General features: G+C 41.3%; 4 protein-coding genes and 2 long non-coding RNA genes across 7 annotated transcripts; 2 read left to right on the plus strand and 4 right to left on the minus strand.

Annotated features, from left to right (window-relative positions):
• Positions 1-67: 67 nt before the first annotated feature.
• On the minus strand, positions 68-14804 carry LOC135167898 (midnolin-like). Of its 2 annotated transcripts, none has more exons than XM_064131576.1 (5): positions 13815-14804; positions 7211-7298; positions 2536-3483; positions 1868-2195; positions 68-1737 (listed from the first exon to the last, which is right to left on the minus strand). In XM_064131576.1, exons 1-5 carry the CDS (start codon positions 14309-14311, stop codon positions 1487-1489), a joined length of 2112 nt encoding a protein of 703 aa, XP_063987646.1. In that variant the 5' UTR covers positions 14312-14804; the 3' UTR covers positions 68-1486. The 2 variants fall into 2 exon arrangements, with proteins under 2 accessions (XP_063987646.1, XP_063987645.1); XM_064131575.1 differs by having other exon boundaries at positions 2506-3483.
• LOC135167911 (uncharacterized) lies at positions 6707-10865 on the plus strand. The gene is made up of 3 exons (XR_010299945.1): positions 6707-7032; positions 8489-8791; positions 8881-10865. It is a non-coding gene; the product is annotated as an uncharacterized LOC135167911 (long non-coding RNA).
• LOC135167910 (uncharacterized) lies at positions 11035-13804 on the minus strand. Its single transcript, XR_010299944.1, has 2 exons — positions 11688-13804; positions 11035-11551 (listed from the first exon to the last, which is right to left on the minus strand). It is a non-coding gene; the product is annotated as an uncharacterized LOC135167910 (long non-coding RNA).
• Positions 14805-15798: 994 nt separating the features above from the next.
• Positions 15799-19754, minus strand: LOC135167899 (ATP-binding cassette sub-family D member 3). Its single transcript, XM_064131578.1, has 12 exons — positions 19460-19754; positions 18902-18944; positions 18633-18823; positions 18482-18551; positions 18291-18388; positions 18037-18217; positions 17753-17965; positions 17596-17665; positions 17007-17482; positions 16583-16861; positions 16337-16498; positions 15799-16217 (listed from the first exon to the last, which is right to left on the minus strand). Exons 1-12 carry the CDS (start codon positions 19573-19575, stop codon positions 16140-16142), a joined length of 1977 nt encoding a protein of 658 aa, XP_063987648.1. The 5' UTR covers positions 19576-19754; the 3' UTR covers positions 15799-16139.
• An 85-nt stretch (positions 19755-19839) lies between these two features.
• LOC135167900 (serine/threonine-protein kinase Pink1, mitochondrial) lies at positions 19840-24227 on the plus strand. Its single transcript, XM_064131579.1, has 8 exons — positions 19840-19963; positions 20034-20136; positions 21033-21371; positions 21503-21783; positions 21959-22439; positions 22508-23115; positions 23195-23293; positions 23408-24227. The coding sequence occupies exons 3-8, from the start codon at positions 21242-21244 to the stop codon at positions 23672-23674; spliced, it is 1866 nt and encodes a 621-aa protein (XP_063987649.1). The 5' UTR covers positions 19840-19963; positions 20034-20136; positions 21033-21241; the 3' UTR covers positions 23675-24227.
• LOC135167909 (tubulin polymerization-promoting protein homolog) lies at positions 23970-24536 on the minus strand. Its single transcript, XM_064131587.1, has one exon. It carries the CDS (start codon positions 24534-24536, stop codon positions 24273-24275), a length of 264 nt encoding a protein of 87 aa, XP_063987657.1. The 3' UTR covers positions 23970-24272.
• Between the last annotated feature and the right edge of the window lie 60 nt (positions 24537-24596).

A 24596-nucleotide genomic window follows, 5' to 3' on the forward strand; every position in this document is an offset into this window, starting at 1 on the left:
TGTGACAGTCAAAAATGTTTCAAGAGTTCCAGGAATAAATTGAAGTAGGCAAATAAAAAATCACAAATTGAACTTAGCAAGCAATCTTATTTATTTTGGTACTCCATAGTGTTTCAGTAATGTGTATGATACAATCTTGAGCCAGTTTGAAAAACTGCAGTAATATTCAATAATAATGACAGTAGTAATAATAATTCATCCTAAACAACCTAAGGCAGTATGCTATTAGGGTGATACAATGTATTATTTATTTATAGTACGATCTTATGCGCAAGTAAGGATCTACTAAATCTACCTAGAGGATGGCCCAAACGCGTTCACAATTTTCACTCTCTTGCACTCGATCTCCACCGTTAATTTCCCTAATTCCTATCAATTCTGGCCAACTGTCAGGACCAACAGAGGCTGCAGGCATCCTCGTAAAAACCTGATAAGTATAAGCACTCGTGGTTCAGACAGACAAATCTCCCAAGAAAAAATTCCTAAAACGTGTCAGAAGGCCTGACCTTTATCATTTCATCTACTTTCTCCCCTTAACAGCGATAAAAAAAAATTGTCTGGGGAGGGAGACGACCCACGTGAGCCACACCCCGAAAAACCCCATACGAAATAACACTTCCAATAATAGAAAAAGAACCAAAAACGAAGTCATAACTTCAATCAAGGAGCGATGACAATTAAATTTCTTAATCAAGGGGGCCTTCATCTATCGCTTGATTTTCCTACTTCAATTTTAATTTGTTAATGAAAGGAATAATAATGAGAAAAAAAAACGTACTTCAATGATCTTTCATCTGTAATAATCTAGAAAAAATCATTGTTTTTAATGAAAATTGAAGCAATAAATTCATGATAACGATAGATAAAGAATCCACAATAAAAAAATATCAGCGCGATCGCCCCTTAAATTATCAACAATCGTCAGATTAATACAAATACCAATAACTCAAATGTATCTTCTTTCTTTACACCTGAAATATCTAGATTATATCCTCCAATTACACCGGGCTGTCCCCCAATGAATTTAATCACCTAATCCCGGATTATTGAATAATCGTAACGGTGGACAGCTATACTAAAAAATATTCATTAAATTGCTCGTTGAAAAAACGGCGATGATTTTCTCATTAACTGATTACAGAATATTTCCTAAAAACGCCAGTTGGCCCTTGCTTTTTTAATTAAGCAAGTTTAATAAATCATTGCACTGATTACACAGTCCTTAAGACGCAGTTCCCGGAGGTCACGTTGCACTTAAAAAATCAACAATTTACCGACGAAGATTAAACAATGATTATTAATTAAACTAAAAAGAAATACCACCTTAGAATTTATTGTCAACTATGTTGGGTTGGAGATACGTGAGCGAATCGATAAGTTCGAAGCAGGTGGATTTTTTAAAATTTATCTTTCATTCATTTATCATTTTCTTTCCAATTTCGTGAAACTACCGTGGGAGCGAAAGACGCTCGACGATTGATAATTTTCAAGCTACCACTGGACCAGTGGTCGCTTCGGTCTCATTCTGGGGCTCTTTAGCGTTAGTACTGCTTGATGAGGCTGTTGTGTTGGGGTCGTGGGCTCCTCCGGGCGTTGGCGTTACTGCTGCCCACTGGGTCGTGTAGGGAGCAGCTCGGGCTTGTCTTCTGGCTTTTCTCTTTGCACGACGTTGCTCCATCACAAGACGGAGACGACGCATCTTTCCTTTTGTTGCTTCGTTCTCCTTCGAGAGCTCTTCTGAAATGTTTTTAGAGAGGGGTTGACATGGGGCTGATTTATTTATCTTCAAATGAATATTCGTTTTGTCATTTCCGCTAAATATCATTAAACAATTGTCCTCGGAGAAATCAATTAAAAAAATACAAACCCATGGAATAAGTGGGAGTAGTCTCCGGTGGACTCTCAACAGTTTGTCCCCCAGACCCCGCAGTTCCACCAGGTAACTGCTGGCGACCACTGGAATGTCTGTGATGATGTGATGATCTGTAATACCCAACACTCGTCACTCCCGATGCCGGTGTTGCGCAGAGTAAGTCATTCAGAATGTGAATAATTGTGCTTATGTCACGTTTTGGGCGCCCATTGCGATCCTGAAGGGCTGGATTCAGAGTACCACTGAAGGTCCCCGAATAAACCCCTTTCCCATGGTGATGCATACTCTCGATAATGGCGCCTTGTCTGCGTCGTGCGTGTTCCTGAGAAGCGTGAAAAATAGGGAAAATTAAATTACCGAATTACATTGTGAATGTCACAAGAAATCTCAATAAAGATGCACGTGAGATTTTTTTTTCCGACCGATGAGGCATTTATCTGTGAAATTACAGACTTGACACTAGAATTTATTCAATAAACAATTCAAAAACTCTAAACAAGATCAAAAGAATTCTCAATAAGAATCGTCAATCCGAAAAGACCTACGAATGCCGTCACCAAGAGCTCACGTGCACCTCCGAAAAAAAAAAAATCCAATAAAAAAGGCTGGGGAGCTGGCTTCGGTAAATATACCTCGGCGAGGTCGACCCGCGAGGTAAGTACCTCAGAAGACAGCTGTTTCAATTTTTGCGTGAGATTTCTTGATGCCTCAGCAAGTGCCCTGGTATCAAGTGTAGCAGCAACTCTCTCGCTCCCACTAACCCCACTGCCACTCCCCTGTGCACTCGTCTCAACTCCATGCTCCTGACTATCCTCCCCCTGATGATAATGATGATGTCCCATTGTACAAATCTTCTTCTTTGGTGGAGTGCACGATCTCGCCTCCTGGCTCTGTTGATTCGGCGACAGTGGAGGTGTTGTGTCGTTAAGGCTTCCTGAGGTAGCTTGGTTATCGCATATAACCTGCTTATTTCTCCGATGATAATGATAATGATGATGATGGTGGTGATGATGGTGATGATGATGATGATGATTGTGACGATGATGAGTGAATGGACGACGATGCCAGAATGCTCTGGACGAATTTTGTGAATCAGACGTTCCACTTGTCTCGCACTGACTACCACATGACGATGCCGACATTGATCGTTCACTCGTACAAGGATTTGTCGTTGTCGTTGCTGTTGACAGGCTTGTACTGCAGCTGGCAGCCTGTAGTGCTGATGCCAAACTGCTGATTAACGACGATGTATTACCACTGGTCCCACTCTGTTTTGTAATTCTCATACTTCTTGCTACATGATCAGCTCGCCGGTGGCTCGTGTCGTTTGTGCTTGATACTGGTGATGTTGATGCTGATGATGATGATGAGCCACAGGTCTCGCTACTGTCACCGCTGGCTGTCTGGGAAGCTCGTTGAACAGCCGGTTGGCCGGGGGTGCCAACTGGTGTGGTCGGCGTCACTGTTGACAGTTGCAGCTGTATTAGCATCATCTGATCACCGAGACGCATTGTCAGATTCAAGGGTGCTATCCCAGACAGGAAGTCGTTCACCTGGGAATCACTTAACGACTCGAGTGCTTGCATTACACTCTGCTCTGGGCGTTGTCCCTGGAAAATAAATAATATTGTCATTTTAAATTACGAGGGGGAATGGGGGGGTTGAAGGACAATGAAATGCGTTATTGTGGAGGTTGAATGAGGGAGAGACCTTGCCAGGGCCCCTCAATGCATGGGTATTTTAGGTACTCCCTTTTTCTTGAATTATTAGGAAATACCTTCGGTGAGTGGCAACATACGTTAGGGTTTTGTAGTCGTTCCGTTCAATGGTGCATTCACATTCAATTCTTCAAAAAAAAATGAAACATATCTTTCTGGAGAATGAAAAATAAATAAAGGAATCCTCACGATAATTCAGTGGTTCGTCCAATTGTTTAAATTTTAAATTGATAAATTTCAGGACTTAATGATGTCCCAACAATTTTCAATAATTAATTCCTTCCCTTTCAATACCCCCTCCCGGGCATTCACTGGGGATGATTCCCACAAATCGACGGTGGAAAAAAAAAAGCGATCGAATCCCAAGAAGACCCTGAGTCGGAGGAAACCTCGCGGTTCAACGAAGCTCCACTGTTGCTCTCCGACCGGGGCATTTCTGGGTGATCACTTGGCCATCCCTATGTAACTTCACCGAACACCTAACGGACTTCCTTTATACTTTAAAGCTTCGCCCTAATTTAATTTTGAAACCTTCATATTCATTCATTACGACGGCCATTACAATATAAAAATAATTCCTAAAATTCTCCCTCATTATTTCTCTTCTCTCTAATACATTTTTTTTTAATTATCAAAACCAAAAATTAGTGAAAGGCCAGCCAGATATTGTCGAATAAAATCGCAAACGACTTTCATAAATCATTCGAGACTCCTGATGAGTGAAAAATAAAGAGAATTTTATCAAAATATTCATCCCCCTCACCCTTCACCCATATCACCGATTTTCATATCCACTCTGGACGATAAACCATCGTCCATCGATTGCTGATGAATCCCAAAATGCAACCTGCTGTCCCTAGCTGTTTCATGTACAACTCATGCGTCCCACGTGTCACATCCCGGGGGCACCAATTAAATAGCCAATGGAGGAGGGGGCGGTGAGAGACAGAGAGAGAGGAGAGAAACGACACTGTGGAGCCAGTGAGCTATGGAGCCGACGGCTTTTTCAACCCCACCCACGTTATCTAGATCCAGCGGGTAGAGGCGTCGCTGGTACAGAACGTTGAATTGAGCATTGAGAAATGAAGGCTCCCTCCCTCGTGTAGCTGGACCCCTGGTGGGGTAAGCCGACCCTCGTATTGCCATGTCCCTGGGCAACTGAACCATACAATACTGCGACAGTTTAACATTCAGAAAATCGTTGGACTCCTCCTCGGAATAGCCTGCATGATTGGTATTTTTGAAGGGCGATTTGTTTTATTGGGAAGCGCTTCGATGGCATTCGCATCATAATATAATTGCTTGGAGGAGGTAATTGAGATTTCAATGCTAATGGGAATGAGAGGAGGGACCAGAGGATTTTCCTTTGTTGTTAATGGATGGGATATCGCTGGGTTCATTAGAAAAACCCGAAAAATTACGAGGAAATTGTCAGAAGGAAAATTTTTTGACAAAATGTGGAGTCTAAGAAGCTTTAAGGACAACTAGAGAGGAAAATCCCGAAATTCAGAGGACATTGTAAACTCTTAGGACAAAGTTTACGTTATAAACTTTATGATTCAGTTAACATTAGTAATTTCCTAATGTTATAGACATTTGAAAACGCTCCCAAGGTCCTCTTCAGTCACCTCAGCAACTCCACGAATAATGAGAGAAGAGAGAATGGATTGAATTCGATTGTCGGATGATGTTGAAGGAGCGAGTTACGAGGGTGACGATAAGGGCCTCCGCGACGTTGCCAGAGCAAACATTAAGAGGGTATTTCCCACGCGGTGGTGCTGCATGACCGGGTTTGACCGCTGTAATTTTTGGGTCCGAGTGAGAGGCCCTTCTTCATGACAAAAGAATAATTTCTCATTCATCTGGTGCAAATGCTTCGAATCAATCGATTTTTTTCGACGTTCAGCCCGTAAACACTTTTAAAAAATTCGACAACAATTGAGGCGGAATTTTTTTAACGCTCAACTGGTTAATTTAATCGAATGAATTAAGAAAAATGTATCATGACCGAGAAACCAAGTGACCTGACCGATACGTCCGTATGCCCATAGCTAACGGTGTTTATCCAGAGCGTTGCGATATACCCGCAATGCGTCGATCTTCCGCTCCAGTCTAGTATTGTTTGAGAGCACATGTCTATCTCTTGGCTTATCGTGTTTAGCCTTGAATGATACAAGATAATGATTGTTGATTTGAAACACTGGATGTCCTATTTATAAAACCGATATGATAATTCAGTCGTAGAGTGGCTAGATGAGAGGAATCTGTGGCCACTGGAGTCTAGTTTTTCAATAGAAAGGACATCACTATTTTCAAAACTATTTTCACTATTAGCTCCTACCCGGTCGTCGTCCAGGAACTGATTTTTATTTTTTTTTTCGAGCTTGAGAGTGTAAAATGTTCATAAAAATTTCATAGGTTTATTTTAGCACTCCAAAACCCCAATAGCAGGAGAAAGGGCTTCGTCATTGAGCAAATCATTGATCCTGACCGCAATTTCTCAATACAATATTCCCTTGACCTATCCATTATTAGATTTTTATTCATCTAGGATTGCAGAATACCACGAGAAATGAACAAGCGCTTTCATGTGCTGTTCACGAGGGGGGAAACTGAGGTAAAGGAATTTTTCTGCAATGTTTGAATCCTGGTGAAATGTTCTCCTCACTAACAATTAAAGAGAAGCCATTTTCTCTCACTTGGTGTCAACAACTCGAAAATTCAACTCCGGAATCATCTCCAATGGTTTTTATTCTGTCTCGTCCTCCACCTGAACACCAGTAGCTATCTCTCTAAGAATCAGACGATAATTTTAAACTCCTTCATGTCCCTGAGTTTGTAAATAGGTAATAAATCCGATATTCCAAGAACAGCCTTCCATCACTGACAATAATGAAATCCTCCTATTTTCCGTGGAATTTATCGCCCGAGGAATGTGACGAGTACGTGAGATACTTTATTTTCATTTGCAGTAAGAGTAAACAGGATTATCGTGATACTCTAATAGCGATAATAGTCTCGTTCGTTTGAATGCTCTTGGTCCATTATCTCCAGAAAAAAAAAGTCTCGTATCACCGAGACTCGTCACATACCAGAGAAGAATGTCTCTGAACAGAATACTCGACAGGAGTGACAATTTTCAGTCATTAAAAATGCGATGATATGTCTATTTTTACACTCAGCATTGTAATTCGAGTAGAGGAAATGCGTTTCAGGAGTTCTCTGGTGAAACGTTGCAATTCTTTCGTCAAAATTGTCCCGAACTTTTGGAACATTGAATTTACTGGCAGAGAGTGAGGTTATGTACGAAATTGTGATAAGAAATTGTGAGTGTTTTTCATGTGAATATTTTATAAATCTGTAAACCATCTACTGGGAATGTACATCGACCTTTGGCACTGGTGGTAGTCTAGATAATCATCAGGAGTCTCCAATGATCAGGTGTTTTTTTTCCCTCTTTATATTTTATCTCATTCCCCAGCTGTTGTCATGCACATTATTCAAGAATCGTTTGGAACAGGTTATGTTGCAAAATGAATAATTTTTCGGGATAAGTACCACAAATTATCGCTTTGAGTATCGTCTTTTCTTCACAAAAAAAAAATCATAAAACACTCACCATGAGCCCGGTCTCCACGCTGGGGAGCAGAGTCAATCGGCTGCCATCCTGCAGACGATTTTCCTTGAGTGTGCCTTCCCTCAGCTGTCTGGAAAAATCCAACAAAGAGCGTTAGTTCTTTCCAACGTATTTTTCTTTTTATAAAAACCTGACCCGAGGATGAATTGGACGATAAAATCTAAGCCTCCAGTCTCCTCTCTTCTCCAAAAAAAAAATTTAAAGAATGGAGGTACGTATTGTAGGTGGGCTCAGTTGTGGAGGCTCCTATGGCCAGGTTTATCAAAAAATAAAGTAGATAGAATTGAAAAAACCCAAAATTTAATGTAATTAAAAACGTACTTTTTCTAGCATCGCTAACAGGTAAAATTACTGGCGATCCCTGGGGCAACCTGACCACGGTAGCATTACAAAGTTGGAAGCATCCAACTTTAATATTGATCGGTGTGAAAGGCATCACATGAGATATTCCCAAAACGAGGAAAAGTTTTCCCCCCACTTTCTCGGAGTCCCCCCTCAGCAATTAAAATATAACGTTCCAAAATTCTTTGACATTTCCCCCAAAAAAATCACGCTTGACCCGCACAGTGAAGTCGACAACTCATAAAACCTTACGCTTCCACCGTCTCTCGAAAAAAAAACTTTTTTTTCAGAATGAAGTGGTATAATTGAATCGCCAGTAAAAACAAAAGTTTCATCGACAACTTTTTCTTTCGTTCAATCGAACTTTCGTTCTCGTTGTTTCCCCATCTGTCCTGCATGGAGCTATCGAGCTTTAAAATTCATTCATTAAAAACAACTCGCCCCGAATGCTCCGCATTCTCCAATTTTCAATCCACATTTTCTCGACTTTTCATTCTCACCTCTTGAAATATTCCTGACAACTCCAATTTGTCGTAATTAGCACTGGATGTACGCGCAAAAATATTTCTAATTTCAATTTTATTCATTTTATTTTTTGCGTAAAAAATTAATTGAAAAATGGAGAGTTGAAGTGAAAAATATTAAAGTTAATCTCTTTCTGTGATTAAAGACGCGAAAGCAGTCAACGAATGCATAAGGACATCAGCCAATTTTAAATTAATTACTCACCAATAGAATTTCCCCAGTAAATTAGTTTGCAAAATTAATTTATATTCCCCATAATTATATAGCCAAAAATTAATGAAAGTGATAAAGGACTATATTTTAATGTGTCACCCACGTAAAGAGTGGGATGCTGTGCGCAGTCGTAAAGCAGTTGTAACGAAGGGTGTGCGCAAAATTTATTCACGTCCCCAGATTCTACACGGCGAGGCGTTTACCCACGAGACGCCGTCGAACATCGCCCGCCACCGCTCCCTAGCCTGGTATACAACGGCTAACGCGTGTATGTATGTATCACTGGTTGAGTCCAACACTTGCGCTGGGAGAATTGGACGCCAGGACCCCATACACCGGCTCCCAACCGACCCTAGACGTCCTTGATGCCTGCGACCCTCACAATTACTACGGGAGAATACCCGGGTAAAATCCCGCATCATAGGGGGGAAAGGGGGAAATTGTTGGAGGTGAGGTGAATCGACATTTCAGCTGGTGTTCATGGTAAGGGGTAACAGAGGGCTGCTGATTTATCCAATTTAAGGATGTAATGACTGAAGAATTAATAATTCATTTCTCTATAATTTTTTCAGATCCAGGAAAAAAAATATGAAAAATTTAGAGCACCAACTGGGAACCGAAAACCTCAAATATCCCCCTCAAACATCTCCAGCCATTCGAAGTGAAACAAGAACATATTCTCCTTCACTTTCAAGTGGATTTTCTATTGCCACAAATGGTCGAACACATTCATAATTTTTCATTTCAAGCTGAATGCTTTCCATTCATGTCATATTAACATTTTTTTTTTTCTCAACACACATTGCGTGGAAGTCTGTGTTATTCTCAATTCCCTTCTTTTGTATGTTCATTTTTTATATTTTTCCTTGGGTCATAAAATTCCCGGCAACCCAGTGTTTTGTGTGATTCCTTTCTACTCACGGAGTTTCTAATTTTCTCAAAAACAAAAATAAGGATCACGGAAAATGAAGAATTTCCTTGGGTATCGGGCAACACGGACATCGTCATGGTAATAACGGTAACATAACCGTAAATCCCAGGGTCCGGACAAACGGCCAACTGTATATTCACCGGTCGTGCTAACCAGAATTCAACATTTGAGCCTTTTATGGGTTATTATTAATGACTGACAAATGGCTGGGTTTTTTTTTTTCCTACGAATGAAAGCGGAATGGAAGAGCCAGAGGGACAATAATTGGATAATACGCGAGAAATATGATAAAAACATCACTTTCCCTCGTTCGTGGATGCAATCGAAATTATTCAAATTTAAATAAAAGAATATTTTCACTTTCGAACTATCCAATGACATTTTGTTTTTTTATTTTCAAGTTGCGTCATGGTATCATCAACAGTCTCGGCCAATGGGACGAAACGTCTGGTTTTTTATGTGCAATAAACATCTATGCAATTTTTTTATTTCCATATTATTCATATTATCCTCTCATTCGGGAATAAAATTATAAATATTGAAGGATTTTTAAGAATTCCGGAGAAATGACGGATAAAAAAATATAGAAATGAAACATTCCGTAATTCCAAAACATTTCCCAGGAAAATAATCGATCAAATAATAATTTATCAATCATTATTCAATAAACTATTGAATATGTGTGCAATTCCATGATAAAAAATACAATTTTCTTGTCTCGGGGGGGAATAAAAATCGTAGAATTGAGACGAAACGAGTATAGAATAGACCCGACATCCCGGAGCGTCCCACTGACCTTACCTCACGATATACCATTTTGGCCATGTGCAGAGGCACTCCAAAAAAGGTGTATCGAGGTGAGTAAGATCCCAAGAAGTGGCAACGAGGCCTGCCCCATTCTGTATCCACAATGTGAGAGCATACACTGTATAGTCCACCGGGTTTATACATACGAATGGCTATATGTACGCATTCAAGTAGCTTGCAAGGGGTCGAAGGACGAAACAACCAATGGGTAGAGAGGAAGAGAGTGAGAGAAATGTTGAGCTATCGGTGGAGTGAGTGAGAGAGACGAATAAAGCGGCATTAACCATACGACTCTCACCACTACCACCCCAATCGGCTTTGGTCTCTCATCTTCGATCCGTTGCCGTCCGAAATATGCCCCCACGAAGCACCTCTCTCTCACTCTCTGGTTTCATCTCACTCACGCTTTTAGGACCTTTATTCGGGGAGAGTCAACGCATTACGAAGACTTTTCAGGCGTTTTGAATACGACTCCACTGTTGAGAACTTCACCATTGGGATTGGGGAACTCAATAGGGGAGACTGGTATGAAGCATTTTGATTGAGGATACCTCAGGAATACACGATGCGATTTCGACGAGTCAGGTCTCATTTTCAGGCTTAGACAACTATCTTTAACGTGGAAAAACCTAAAGAAATTCCACTCTAACGTTCTCGAGTTAGGGCCGATTTAGAACTGCTCTTGTTTGCTCAATCTACGCCAAGTTAATTTCCCTTTAACATGAGGTTTCGTTGGGTATCTCGAGAACCAATAGATCTAGCGAAATATTCATCAGAACCTTTTTTGTAGATCTAACTTTTTTCTAAATAAAATATATTGACGAAAAAACCGCTATCCCCTATATATTTCGAGATAATCACCAAAAACTCTTGCCCACTGAAGTGAAATCTCTCACTTTCAGGCGTTAAATAAGTCGAGAGTGTAATAATCCCTCTTAAAATTAGAATACAAAATAACTCATTTCCGTTTCGTTGAACGTGAAGATGAAAAAAAAAAAAAAAAGTCTTCAACGCAACATGAAATCCGCTGTGAAATGGATGAGCATATCTCTTTAATCTATTTAAAGGGTGATTTAAAAATCCCCTCATGTATTGAGAAAAAAAATTATTGGAATTTATTTAAAGTCCAGACACATCAGTTTGCAAAAGGGCAAAAGATGAGAAGGGATTTGCATGTGTAGAAAAATTGTTGCCCCGCTGGATGAGTGTGGCTGATGCCCAGTGTGACGCACACACATGGTCCAAAGGAGCATGAGGGTGCAGAAAGTGAGACAGAAGGGGGGGGGGGGGAGAGAGAGGAGAAATTGTAAACGAGGGAGAAGGAGATTCTATCTCGTGGCGAGTCTGTCTCGAAATACCTTACCCGACCACGGGAGTAGTCTCCCAGACCCCCTATTCCACAGCCCCGCGTGATGTATTTTCTACCCAATGCATCTGTATTCGTATTTATCAGCTTCTTTTCTCGCTTTCTCTCTTACACCAAGGTCCCTTGGGTCACGTACACGCTGTTGAAAAAGTTTTTTTTTCTGGTTACATCAGAATAATTTTCCAAAAATTGTACTGATAGAGATGAATTTTTCCTCTAAATTCAGTCTTTTGAATTTTAAGGTTATGTTTACGTTCATGAAGAGAATATCGTACCAGAAGAACATGGTAGTCTCTAATGGCTGCTTACAGAGGTAATTTTCAACTGATAATATGTTAAAAAAAGTCTGGCAGTTCCACCAACAGCTTCACACCAACCTCCAACCAATTCTCCAATAATTCTCCACCTGTTAATTAACCAAACATCACAAGAACTAACGGAATTGGGCGGTCGTGAATATCCGTGACGAAAAAAAAAGAGGACAAGGGCTTCATAACCTTCACTTCTGAGTTTTCCCAAAAAACGAAAGAGCTCCAATAAAAATGCCGTTGATCCGCACTCATCAGAAAGATCCGGAAACTCGAGCATTCTCCCCCGAGTAAATACAGAATTCCAGGCGCATTCGTCATCCGGTACAGCTCCAGATAGTAAAAAAGAAATCGAAACGTGTCTCTCGATGCTGTTCAATACAGTACACAACCATCGGTGTGACCCAGCCGTTGTACCTGAGTGTGTCTTGAGGCCTTTGGGCACTTCGGGGCGTCACAAAGGAAACGAGGCGACGCGCTGGCATCGGGCAGAATTATAACCGAGCAATTGAACCCCACGAAAAAAAAAAAGTCTCAGGATCTGAGAATAATCCCCTCTCCAACTATTAGTTCCAATCATGGACATTTTTTTTTAATGCTGACGTGAATAAACTCCAGTTGAGTAGCTGAGTGTGACCAGGGAAATATGATTTTTCCGGGCTGTCGGGACGATGGGTATTTTTTATTCACGTAGAGCTGGCATCCCAGGTGAAGGCCAGAGATGGTGAACCACACGAGTAAAAAAAATCCCACCTCAACAGCCCCGGGACCAGACTTTTTTTTGTGATTTTCAAGTTTCTGGGATTGAAATGCCCAGCACCAGTTCCCTGTTCTATCTAATAAATATGGTTTGACTCTTGTCATTTGTTCCCAAGATGTGCCTTTCCATTCCCATAATTCCCAACTTAATCGCAATTTTATTTAAATCCTCAATTTCCCACTCAACATCTGCAATTCCCCAACATCTAATGTTTCGACCTCTGTTTCGCCTCCTTCACTCCAACAATTCCAGTCTCGTTCAATCGTCAATTCCCCTCCTTGTCCACCACCTACTCTGGTGCCCGAGCAATTGTATAAAAACCGAGCAGAGCGTCTCTACCTCAATGCCTCTTCCCTTTTTCTCTCCAATTTTTTTTTTCTCGTTTCAAATGTGGCCTAGCGGAGGAGGATCTGTCGGCCCCCGCTACGCCCACGGATCCCCCTCTGCTCCATCCCTCCCCCGCGGATACCTCGTCGCGACGACATCGTCCAGGCATCGGACAGCCAAAAGTGCAGGCACAGCGTTGATTTCCCACTCGTATCGTTTTATTTTTCTACATACATCACCATTTTTTTTCCCTCTCAGTGCTCTTTTTGAGAGAGAATATTTTTGGCGATGAGGAGATAATGAGATCCGTATTTTTTCACTCAATTCGTTATTACACTTAATGAAAAATTAAATTTACATTTAATTTCTCATTAAATCAACAGAATATATTTTTATTTGAGGAGGTACCACGTTTTTTTCAGTAGAAAATTCTTTTTTACCAAAACCAAAACCTGATTGATCTCATTGGATCATTGAAATAATCCCTTTCCCTGCGACCTAACCTCACTATTTATTTTTCGTCCTATTTTCAAGTTTTTCAGGGAAATTCCTTTTACTAGTTGTCGACTCATTTCTTGCCTTGAATTATGCTACTGACTAGCCTCACTTCCCCTAGTTATTCATCGTCTCCTGCTCATGAATCAACTTCTACGAATTATTTGTCAAATAAGCATTCAGTTCCCTAGCTATCCAATGATCATCAACGCCAGTTTTTTCACCTTTAATTTACTTTTAACGATCGCCAGTAATTTTCCCCATTCCTCCTCCTAATTCACTAATTTGCCTCTGATATCCCATTTTCCCCTGATAACATCTGGGGTTACCAAGTGTATAATCCCCCCTTCAATATTCAGAAACCCTGTCAAGCCCAGATATCCTCCAAGAAACCCCAAGTCTCCTCGTGAGGAGGGCTGACCCACGTCTTCGATTAACAAACATCGAATAGAGAAAATAATCAGTTTTCATTTGGCCCCCACGCCCTCCCTAAACATAAATAATCGACTTACCTCTCTCGATGAAGCAAACAAATTCTCTCCTTGGGTACTTTGAGCCTTTTGGAGATAATTTTCTTGAGATTTTCAATTGTCTCATTCCTCTCCACTGTGATATCGAACAGTCCTCCTGTCGTAGGTGTTATACTTAAAGTTATTTGGTCATTATCAATAATGGGTATACCAACAGGAACACAGCCACACCCTGGTGGTGATGATGGTGACGTTGGTGTTGTTACAACTCCACCAGTTGGATAGTGAACATTTTTATCATTAATGTCAATTGTTTTAATAGTTGATAATTTTTGACTGGTGCTTGGACCAGCCGTACAGTAACTCGTATCGTTGAATGATGTTACAGACATTGGCGTTGTTGCTTTGGTTGTATCAGTATCGTGATCGTTAGTCGTTGCATTTTGGCTAGTGCAGTGGCTGTTGTTATCACTTTTATTGCCACTTGTATTATCCATTGCCGTTACGTCCGAGGACGGCTGTTTTGAGCTACCGTCCATTGTTGTTGATAATGCAAACGCTTCACGACTCTCACCTTTGCACGCGCTCTCCTGTACACCCCCTTCCGCACACCGCACACTGTCGTCGAATACGTGAGCACTTTTATCGACGATTTTTGGGACTAAACAGCCCCAATTTTATTGTCAAATGCACTTATCACACCGATGGTGGAGATATCACGGGAATTTGGAGGTAATTAAAGCACTTGCGTCAGCATTTTTGGACTCTTCACGAGATCATTGGTTACACGGGGGTTTTTGGGGGATGGACGGGGTCTCCAGACTTCTGGGGATGGACGGGGTCTCCAGACTTCTGGGGATGATCGAGGGGTTTTCGGGGGGTTGTGGGTGATTGATAACGATTGTGTGCCGCTCACTTCACTTTTTTTTATCACCCATTCGCCCGTCAACTCGGGGAAAACCCTTGCACGACTGGTCTCTGCCCTGCCACTGATGATTACTCGATTTACAGAGCCACTGGTGGAGGGCCGAATGTGCACGACGTACCGGAGAGGGGGAGCGAAGGCACACGAAGGTTCGACCAATCAGCGGGGGAGATCGCCATGCATGAGGTGGAGGGGAGGGGGAAGCGGGAAATTTTGAAATCCGCTTTTGCCAAATCAATTTATTGACCGCTGTTTTTGGTATAATTTCTTTATTTCTTATTGTCCAGCAATCTGATATAACCTCAATATTCCCATAAACTTTCTCACCCAATTTATGAACTAAATTACAATAATTATCACGTGCTTATTTCAGTCCCCCAGACCACTCGGCACTTTGTCACAAGAAATACAATAACTTTTATTATATTAACTCACAATGATCATTTTTGTCTTGGTAATTTGTGGCACTTTCATTAATTGATTCAATACGTTCAAAAAACGCATAGAAATGCTAGATTATACCGCTCTATTAATTGTATATTTCAATTGTCTGCCCTATCCTCATGGCTGCACTCGAAATAGCAGTAAACGCAATTCATTCGTTCCAAAATTATTATGTAAAAACTATTGGAGGAATTTTTTTGATCGTTATTATGTAGAAATTTGTAATTTACAATATTTTAAGGTTAAGTTTTGCCCCGAATGTTCGACCGATCTCTTGGTTATCAATCCTAGATAATGTGCGACTTTTTAAGTTAGTATGAGGAGAAAGGTAAGGAGAATAAAAAAATTTGATTATAAAAATTTGTTGATGTCATGAATTTTTACGTTTCAGAGCCGCAATTTGGGCTGATGGCCAAGGAGAATTTGGCGACTGTGTAGAACCAGAGAATCATCGGATAGATCGATTTGATGGAGTTATCCTAAAGACTTTCTTTGTCTTTGTCTGTACAACTGATCCACAGAAAATATTCTGCAGAAATTTGACCGTTCTCTAGACTCTAAGATTTTTTTTGTAATATACCAATGTAAAATCAAATTATAAAAACAGGACAATGGAAAAAGAAAGTAATTGAATTCTCGCAATAAAAAAATCCAAAGTGTCTTCTCATTCATTTAATCACCACTTCATGCACACATTCGATGACTCAGGAATATTCAGAGTAAGGAATTGAAAATTCAATAAAAAATCAATACTTTTCTTTAAATTTGAGGTTAGGAAATTCTCTGAAAATTATCCCTCACTCCACACAACCTCCAAATTCCCCCTATTTTCTTTTATTTACACCAATGACTCGATGGGTCAGCTCGGTGGGTTTTCTCAGTAATTTCATGGCTATTGTTTACTCAATTGGACCTACTTTGTTTTTCTTCTCGTTCTGAGTTTCAACCACACCTGTACCCATTCCCGTCTAGCCATCGGCCACGAGGGACACAATAATTCATGAGCCAAATTCTTCGGTGTCTGGCTCAATTGGTTTAAATTCGTAGGACCCCCTGCCATCCATTAACAGATAGTACTGAAACAATAATCAAGAATTACGCGTGATGAGAGGGTTAGGAGTAACTGTGGGCCTTTCTGAGACTTTTATTACTTGTTATTCCACACTTGACCTTTTGAACTATAATTTTTCATTACCTCGTGATGTTTCCATAATGATCGTCTGTGGGAAACCGTGAAGAGTGTGATATTAGCCTGTCGACAGTAGGAGTACATGGAGTCCTCCACATCCATACTGACTGCACTCGTACACTCGTCGAGAATTGCAAACTGGGGTTTGTGGTAGAATAATCTTGCCATCTGAAAATCAAGAACGAAGGGGCGTAAAGGGAATTTATTATGTTATCCATTGATACTCGAAAATAAATTTCGGGAAGGACTCACAGCTATTCGTTGTTTCTCGCCTCCAGACAGAACATCCATCCAATCAGCCACGGTGTCCCACCCCCCCTCGCGTTCTAGCAGATGTCCAAGCTGAACGAGGTCCAGATATTTCTGGAGATCCTCGTCCTTCGTGTTCCCACGTCTCAGCATCTCTGCTTGAGTGTGGGGGTAGATAACCTGGTCTCGAAGGGTTCCTAACGTCATGTAGGGTCTTTGGGGAATGTAGAAGAGTTTACCACTGGGGGGCTTGGTGACTGTACCCCCCCAGACAGGCCAGAGCTATTCAAATGAGAATTAACGATCACTGATAACTGACAAGTCAGTAAAAAAATCCGTTACATGATTAATTGATGGACTGCTTGTTCCTTCTTCCATTATCATTAATCATTTTAATTAATTATTGCTCATCGTGAGCTTGACTCACCTCCCCTAGAACACGGAATAGAGAACTCTTTCCACAGCCATTTGGTCCACAGACGAGCACATTTATTCCCGACTTGACTTCGAAGCTCAAATCTTTGATGAGAACGTCTCCATTCGGGGTTATCAGAGGTACATGCTCGAATCTGATGATGTTATCCTTGGCAACTATTCTCCCAGAGCCAGGTTTACCAACGGGCTCACTCCTCCCCTCAGCCACCATTGTCCTTTGGTATTTTCCCTCGTTCAGGTCCTGCAGAACACTCCTTATCTCGGTAACACGCGCAGTGAAACCAGCCAGTCGTGTCATTTCTCGCCCAGCAAGAACGAGACGACCTATGGCTTCGGCTAATTTCACCAACATTCTCCCGTTCTCGTAGTAGTGCTTGAAACGGTGTTGAGAGGTGCCTTTGAGCATTGAGTGGTCCTTTTGGAAGAATGGAATGCTTACAGCGTAAAATCCAACCACCGTTGCTACGTCTGAAAATCCAAGTTCGAGTTAATCCACTGATAAGTGAGTTGTTTGGCAATTAATTTAAACTTTGGTAATTTTATTTGTGATGAAGATTACAATAAAAAATTTAAACCCTCACATTTTCCGACGAAGTTGTCGATAACGCCCATAGCGACTTTGAACTCCAAGAGCCCACGTAGATGCTTAATCTGATAAAAATGGGGAGAATGTGGTGGAGGAGATTAGCAGGTTCCGTTGGCAATGGACAAGTTATTAATATTTAGTTTAATACTCACTAATTTATGGAAGCTAGCGAAAAGCGTCAATTTCTCCCGATTATTCCCTCGGTAGAAGGCTATCTCCTCCGAATTCGTTATCAATCGTGAATTTATGTGACGGTATTCACCCTCCAGCCTCTGTTCCTTCGCCGTCATGGAGGCGATGGGCCTTCGCAAGTGTGTGAGGAAAGTACCTGCTATTACCAGATATCCCAGCATCATTGCGGGGGTCTGGAGGAATAGTAGAGTAAATAAAATGTAGTGAACAACAAACATAAACAATGATTTCCATGAATTACTACCTGTCCACCCAAAGAAGTCGTCAATCTGTAAACGTAAATTGCAATATCGAGAATTGGTTTGGCAATGTTGCTGTAGAGATCAGTGCAGCTGTCACAGAATTTATCGATATCTGTTGTCAACAGCTGATCTGGATTGGCAATGCGTGTGTCCAAATTAGTCATTTTGTAGTAAGTGAATCCCCTGAGGAGTAAATAAGAAAAAATTTCATGTCTACCGTATTGGCCCTCGAAAATTAATCACTGAAAATTCATACTTGAGGTACTGCTCCAGGAGATATCGAGTCACATTGGCTCTCATCCTCAGCTTCATCTCCCCAATTCCGTATTTGAGTAAATTATTTACGACTGATATCTGGGGAAAAATTGAGAGATGAGTGGATATTTACTGAAGCGTACGTTCAGACTTGATGTGTCGATGGTTAATTACAATGAATTATTGACTTACTGCCGGTAGTGCCGCTAAAAATGTTAACAATAATTTTTTGAAGCCCTTGCCGTCCATGTTGACAATGGCACTAGAAAAAAAAGACGAATCATTTTTTCAATCTTGGCAAAAATGAAAATTCTAAATTAGTCATTAAATTATTCCCCAGTACCCTTCGATAAGCGTAGTTGTCCTGATCATCCATAAATCGCAGAGTGACCTCCCAATGAGGGTACCCGCGATAAGCAGGACAAAACCGGCCTCGGGGGAGAATGCACCAGGTACTCCGATAGCCAACAATCGGTAGAGCTGACGGAAGAAGGCTGCGTCAACGTGCGCCTTTGGGCCCTTGGGTTTTCCTTGCTAAAATGGTCATTCCAAGATCAATACATTTTTTCCCTCCACGATTCTTCGAAAAACTCCTCCTCATTAAATATTCACCTCATTAATGACGTACTGCACATCATTTGCCGGCCACAAAACCCTGTACAGGAAAATGAATGCACGTTTGGATTTTTTATAATTTTTTTGGTCAACAATCATAACAGGTTTTACAGCTTCACAATTTTTTACGAAATTTCCACATTTAGACTGACGACTCAGTTTATTTCCTATATAGTAAATGTCAATGCAATTTCAATTGTTGTGTTAATTCTCAAAAGAAATACTTTCAAAGGCACATCAAATTGCCATCAGAACTTATCAAATGGATTTTTGAAATACATAGGCTTAATTGCCCATAAATTTGTCATTCACATGGTGGAATTGCGACATATCAAATTCATATTACACAACGTGTAATTGACCTGGTGCATGAGTTCCTCAGGGTTCCCAATGAACATCTAATAATGAGAATATGGGGACTCCATTGGCTTCTCCAAACAACATCTTCAGGAATATCCTGCGACGGTGTTGAGTCACCCAATCTACCAAAGTTCACTTGTCCTCACCCTCCCCTCGTTCCTTCACTATTGCCTTCTCTTAAAAAATAATAATCACCTAGCTTTGGTAGTCCTTTTATTCCGCTTCCTCTTCAGCAGCCAGATCAGTGCACTCAGTGCAAAAGCTCCAGCCGCAGTTTTCCTCGTCACGTATTTACTCAAAACAGGTGCCATGACTCCACAACAACAATTTATTCAATAAATACAACACATTAATAAAAAATTTATCAATTTTTGTTACTATGCACTAGTGAATATACTACACTTTCCCACGTTATCCAGTGGACAACGCGTGTTATCTCTGCTGTGTTGTGCTACAAAGGTGTAGCACCGACTACCACTACACGAGTCAAATGTCGGCGGAATACTGGGGGAAGGAGACGGTGCAAATTATTCGTTCTTTTTTTAGCACCTGGTGGGAGTTAACTGTCTCATTTCCCTGTTGGTGTCACTGTCCCACCACGTGTCATGGCTTCCTAGCAGATCAGCTGATCAGTAAGATGGCGGCGAAGTGGATGATTCGACTTTCTTTGAAATTCCAGTTCTTCACTTGAGGGCACAGGTCAATAATTGCCAACAAGAGTCAATAGTCATTATCATTGCTATAATTGTGATTGGTCTGTTCTTTCTAGGGTTTCAGGAAACTCCTCAGTTCCCCTTCATCCCATGAAATATCAATTCAAAAAGCTTTTATAGACTTTGAAACACTGTCCTGAGCTGATGGATTAAAAAAAGGTAAGCAAGAAAACAAATGTAGGTCTGTTTGGGAGATGGTGGGACTGAAGGACAGTGAGATTGCTCTCGTGATCTTGGTAATTATGCAGTCACGACTGATCGACCTTTGAAGCAGTTCACAATCTCTAGGATCAGACTGGAAAATTTATACGATGTTAATGAAATTATGCACATTTATTGCATTGCATTTGCGATTATTACAGACATCCATCGGACATTGTAACAATGTTTTTTATGGTTTGAATATTTAAAAAATTCATTAAGTTATTTTGTAGTGTATTCACACATCACTGATTGGATGTTGGGCTTGGAGATTTGACAGCAGATAACCAGATTCGGAATGTTGTTAATTAATTATCTGATGCTTCGAGAGGGATCAAAAGCACGAGAAAATAATTTGTCAAGAGTAATTTTAGGGAGTTGTTTCTAGTCGAACCTGAATAACTTTGGTGGAGGTCAAAGGCGAACGTGCTGGACGTCCGTCAGACGATTACTCAGCGATTTTTATTGATCAGAGTTTGTGTTTTGCTTCACATTAGCGATGAAAAGAGACAGCGACTACTATTGGGGTCTCAGATTGAAAATTCTTTATCAATCGCTGCTAAAACGAGAGGGTTTTCGTTGTAATTGGTGTAGTTGACGCCATATTGTTTTAATTGGGCAGGAAGAAATCATTTTGAAACATAACTTCACTCCTAATATTTATAAATACGATAATCGTTGGAATCCCACACTTCAAACCAAAAAAATTACAATAGTTCCTACAATTACTATTTGAAGAAACGCGGGTAAATGAGCCGCCATTTCTCCCATCCAGAGGTCGCCCCGAAAATGGCGGTCAGTTTTCAATGGGTAAAAATAACCGGTGAAATAACCTCTTGTTTAATTTGACGTAGTGAATTCGCGAGGGGCCGGAGGGGTTGAAAGACCAGCTGCAGCAGAATAAAACCTGAACTACGTGATCTGCGCAGTTGTGGCTTTAGCACTATGTGAGGATATTCCTGATTTTTAAAGGGGGGAAAATAAGTTATAAATCGTGATTAAGGGACTGTCTTGGGAAATTGGGCTTGCCCGTTGGGCACTCGCAGCCCAAGATTCCACAGAGATGTCGATTAGGACAGTAGCACAACGTATTGTCCAAAATGGTAAAATTATTCTTCGATCGCTTCGTAATAACGAGCACTATTCATCCTACACAAGAGGTCAATTCGACAAGATACACGTTGTGCAAGTAGGTGAGTACGTTGTCAATTTTCAGTCCCAACATTGAGTGAATTATTATTAGTATTGAGCCATGAAATGATCGATTGGAGGTGAAACCGATTGATTGAGGGGTTTTCCTGACCTTTTGGCGATTATTCAATAGGAAAATCCCTGAGCCCGCTGCCTCAGGGTAGCAGCAGCACAGTTGCAGCTTCGAGCACTAACCTCGGATACCTCGGGGCTCAGGCACGCCGGCTGTTTGTTGACAATATCCTCAAGAGAGTCACCAACAGTCTCGCAGCGGATTTGAGGAGACGAGCAGCTCGCAGGCTACTTTATGGAGATTCAGCACCATTCTTTGCACTTGTCGGTGTGTCACTGGCCTCTGGCAGCGGTATTTTGACTAAGGAAGATGAACTCGAGGGAGTTTGTTGGGAAATCAGGGTGAGAATTCACTTAAGGACCAGTTTAAAGAGAAATTTAGTGTTGACGATTGATTTTTATTCACTCATTCACCGCCTAGAGACTAATAAAACCCTCAGAATCCACACAATTCCATTCAAAAAATAATTTCCTCGAAAGCCCTCTAAAGACCTCTAAAGAATCCTGAATTCCCCAGGAGGCGGTGTCAAAGCTGCAGTGGACGAAGCCGCAAAACGACCGAAACTATGAATCGACCACTACCACAGAGGGTTCTCCAACCCTGAGGAACTTCGTGATAGGTCCACCCATCGCCAAAGGTTGTTCAGCTGTCGTCTACGCGGCCAAATTCAGGGAGACCGACCCAACTACCTCCCCAACCGACCCCATTATCGACAGATCTTCTACCGACCCCACCCCCTTTCCCTACGCCCTCAAGATGATGTTCAACTACGACGCCGAGTCCAACGCCCTGACAATCCTCCGGGCTATGTATAGGGAGACTGTGCCTGCCAGGAAGTACCACGCCAATGACGAAGTTGCTGTTTGGGAGCAGAGAATGGCTGAGAACAAAAGGACATTACCACCGCATCCCAATATCGTGGCTATGTACTATGTCTTTGCTGATCGAGTTCCACTGCTTCCGGGATCCAACAGGATGTACCCTGACGCTCTTCCAGGTCAGTCATTATTATTTATGTTATTCTTTTATTTCCTGGAGGAAATAAAAAAAATCCTATTCTTCCAGCCCGCCTGAACCCAGAGGGCTCCGGTAGAAACATGAGTCTCTTCTTATTAATGAAGCGATACGACTTAACCCTCAAGCAATACCTCAAGAACAAGAGGGAAAACGGGGGAATAAATATCAGGGAATCGATTCTACTGCTGGCTCAACTCCTTGAGGCCGTGGCCCACATGAACGCCCATGGGATAGCCCACAGGGACATCAAGACAGATAATATTCTACTGGACACCTTTGAGGAGGCCAATTGTCCCTCCCTCGTTGTCACTGACTTTGGCTGCTGTCTCGCTGACAAGCATCATGGACTGTACCTCCCCTACAGCTCCCATGACGTCGACAGGGGTGGAAACTCTACTCTGATGGCACCTGAGGTCATCACTGCTGAGCCCGGACCCTTCACCAGCATCAATTACACCAAAGCCGATCTATGGACTGTAGGGACCATTGCCTACGAGCTGTTCGGAGCGACAAATCCGTTCTATGGCGGACAGGGAGGGAAAGCTGAGCTTAATAACTTTGATTATGGGGATGAACAGCTACCAGAGGTAGGGGGACAGGTGCCCAGTGTCATTCGGGAACTCATCAAGGGAATGTTGAGCAGAAGTGTTTACAAGGTGAATAAAATATTTTTTTATTCGGTGAATTAATCGGCTAGGAAACATAAATAACTTGTGATAATAATAATTTTTTTAGCGTCTCTCCGTTGATATGGCAGCAACTATTATGCAATTGTACTTGTGGGCACCAAGTTCTTGGCTTCGTAGATACAGTAAATTACCATCGAGTAATGAGGTGAGAATAATTCTATTTTAAGAGGTTTTGATAATTTTATCGGAGAATTCGGGACGTGTATCTCGAGAACTGAACGCAAAATTCAATTAAAAATATTTGACGGTTTTTTAACAGATAATTCAATGGCTCCTTTGTCTAACGACCAAAGTCCTCTGCGAAGGTCGGGACATCACCCTCCCCTCGCCAGCTGAATCTCCCACGACTGAAATAAAGAAACCGAATTTACGAAACTACGAGAGAGCTCTGTCAACTCGCTCCTGCGGAAGACGCACGATGCCTGAGTATCAGCTCATCGCGAGCTTCCTCACCAGAGTGAGTCTTCCTAACGTTCGCGACGGCTTCAAGTGGATTCACAGGAATGTGTCGAACGCGGGTATATAGAGTGTTAATTATGTCAAAAAGTTATTTAGTAAATTTATAGTCAGTTGTGCAGAAGCTTCTGAACTTGACGAAGACATTGAAATTCATTTGCGGGAAAGAAGAATCAAAAATTCCGGTCATTTTGGGGCTGCGGAATCATTTGCTGTTTTTTTTATGGAGAAATTATTTCCAATTATATTTTTGATACTCTGAGAAACACAAAAAAAATCTTGTGGTATCCCAGGTAAAGCCTGCAGACACCAAATGGTGGAGGGATGGATACGATTGCTTTTTGTGTTCCAAAGACACTTACAGAGGGATTTTATTAAATTTATTTGTTGATAATGGACGTTTCTCCTTCATTCTACATTTATCGATGAGTTAAATCGATCATTTTAGTTTTTATTGTTCACAGTATTCGCCTAATCGAGAGATTAGTTGTAAAAACATTAATATTCACTCTGCATGCTTTCGATAGTCAACGGATTGTTCTTCAGTTAACACCTGAAGTCAAGTGTTTGTAAATAATGTTAAAGCCGAGGATATCGTGAATTAAATTTATTTAAAAAATCCAGGCAAGTGATTTTATCAGTCAAACTATAATAAGATCCTTACGAATTCACGTTTGTCGTTTGGGTAAGTTATTCTTCACATGGGGCTTCCCACAGGTCTTGAGCATCTGCTTCATGTCCTTCAGGTCCAGGTCCCTGGTGTGCGCCAAGTCTTCCAGATACGTCAGGAACTCTTCGTAATTAATTGCACGTTTTTCGAATTTAAAGAAGCATAAATAGGCGTCGGTTTTTGTTACTCGATTCATGTCGATTATTTTTGCTGACTCGAGCCAGCTACTAAGGGCAGAGAAGGGCAGTTGGGTGACACTCATTGCGTCTGAGATTGGATCCAGGTGGCAATAGGCTGGTGGAATAATTTATTTTAGGAGAAA

The sequence above is a fragment of the Diachasmimorpha longicaudata genome, chromosome 12 (assembly GCF_034640455.1).
Source record: "Diachasmimorpha longicaudata isolate KC_UGA_2023 chromosome 12, iyDiaLong2, whole genome shotgun sequence".
Taxonomy (NCBI): Eukaryota; Metazoa; Arthropoda; class Insecta; order Hymenoptera; family Braconidae; genus Diachasmimorpha; species Diachasmimorpha longicaudata.

Coding starts and splice junctions, on each gene's coding strand:
- LOC135167898 (XM_064131575.1), bottom strand. CDS start 14,311: ATGGACGGTAGCTCAAAACAGCCGTCCTCGGACGTAACGGCAATGGAT. Junction 7,299..13,814: donor TGTTTGCTTCATCGAGAGAG/GTAAGTCGATTA, acceptor GGATTTTTCCAG/ACAGCTGAGGGAAGGCACAC. Junction 1,738..1,867: donor TACTCCCACTTATTCCATGG/GTTTGTATTTTT, acceptor AAAACATTTCAG/AAGAGCTCTCGAAGGAGAAC.
- LOC135167899 (XM_064131578.1), bottom strand. CDS start 19,575: ATGGCACCTGTTTTGAGTAAATACGTGACGAGGAAAACTGCGGCTGGA. Junction 18,218..18,290: donor CTCCTGGAGCAGTACCTCAA/GTATGAATTTTC, acceptor TTTACTCCTCAG/GGGATTCACTTACTACAAAA. Junction 16,862..17,006: donor TATTCCGTGTTCTAGGGGAG/GTGAGTCAAGCT, acceptor TCATTTGAATAG/CTCTGGCCTGTCTGGGGGGG.
- LOC135167900 (XM_064131579.1), top strand. CDS start 21,242: ATGTCGATTAGGACAGTAGCACAACGTATTGTCCAAAATGGTAAAATT. Junction 23,116..23,194: donor TGAGCAGAAGTGTTTACAAG/GTGAATAAAATA, acceptor TAATTTTTTTAG/CGTCTCTCCGTTGATATGGC. Junction 23,294..23,407: donor AATTACCATCGAGTAATGAG/GTGAGAATAATT, acceptor GTTTTTTAACAG/ATAATTCAATGGCTCCTTTG.
- LOC135167909 (XM_064131587.1), bottom strand. CDS start 24,536: ATGAGTGTCACCCAACTGCCCTTCTCTGCCCTTAGTAGCTGGCTCGAG.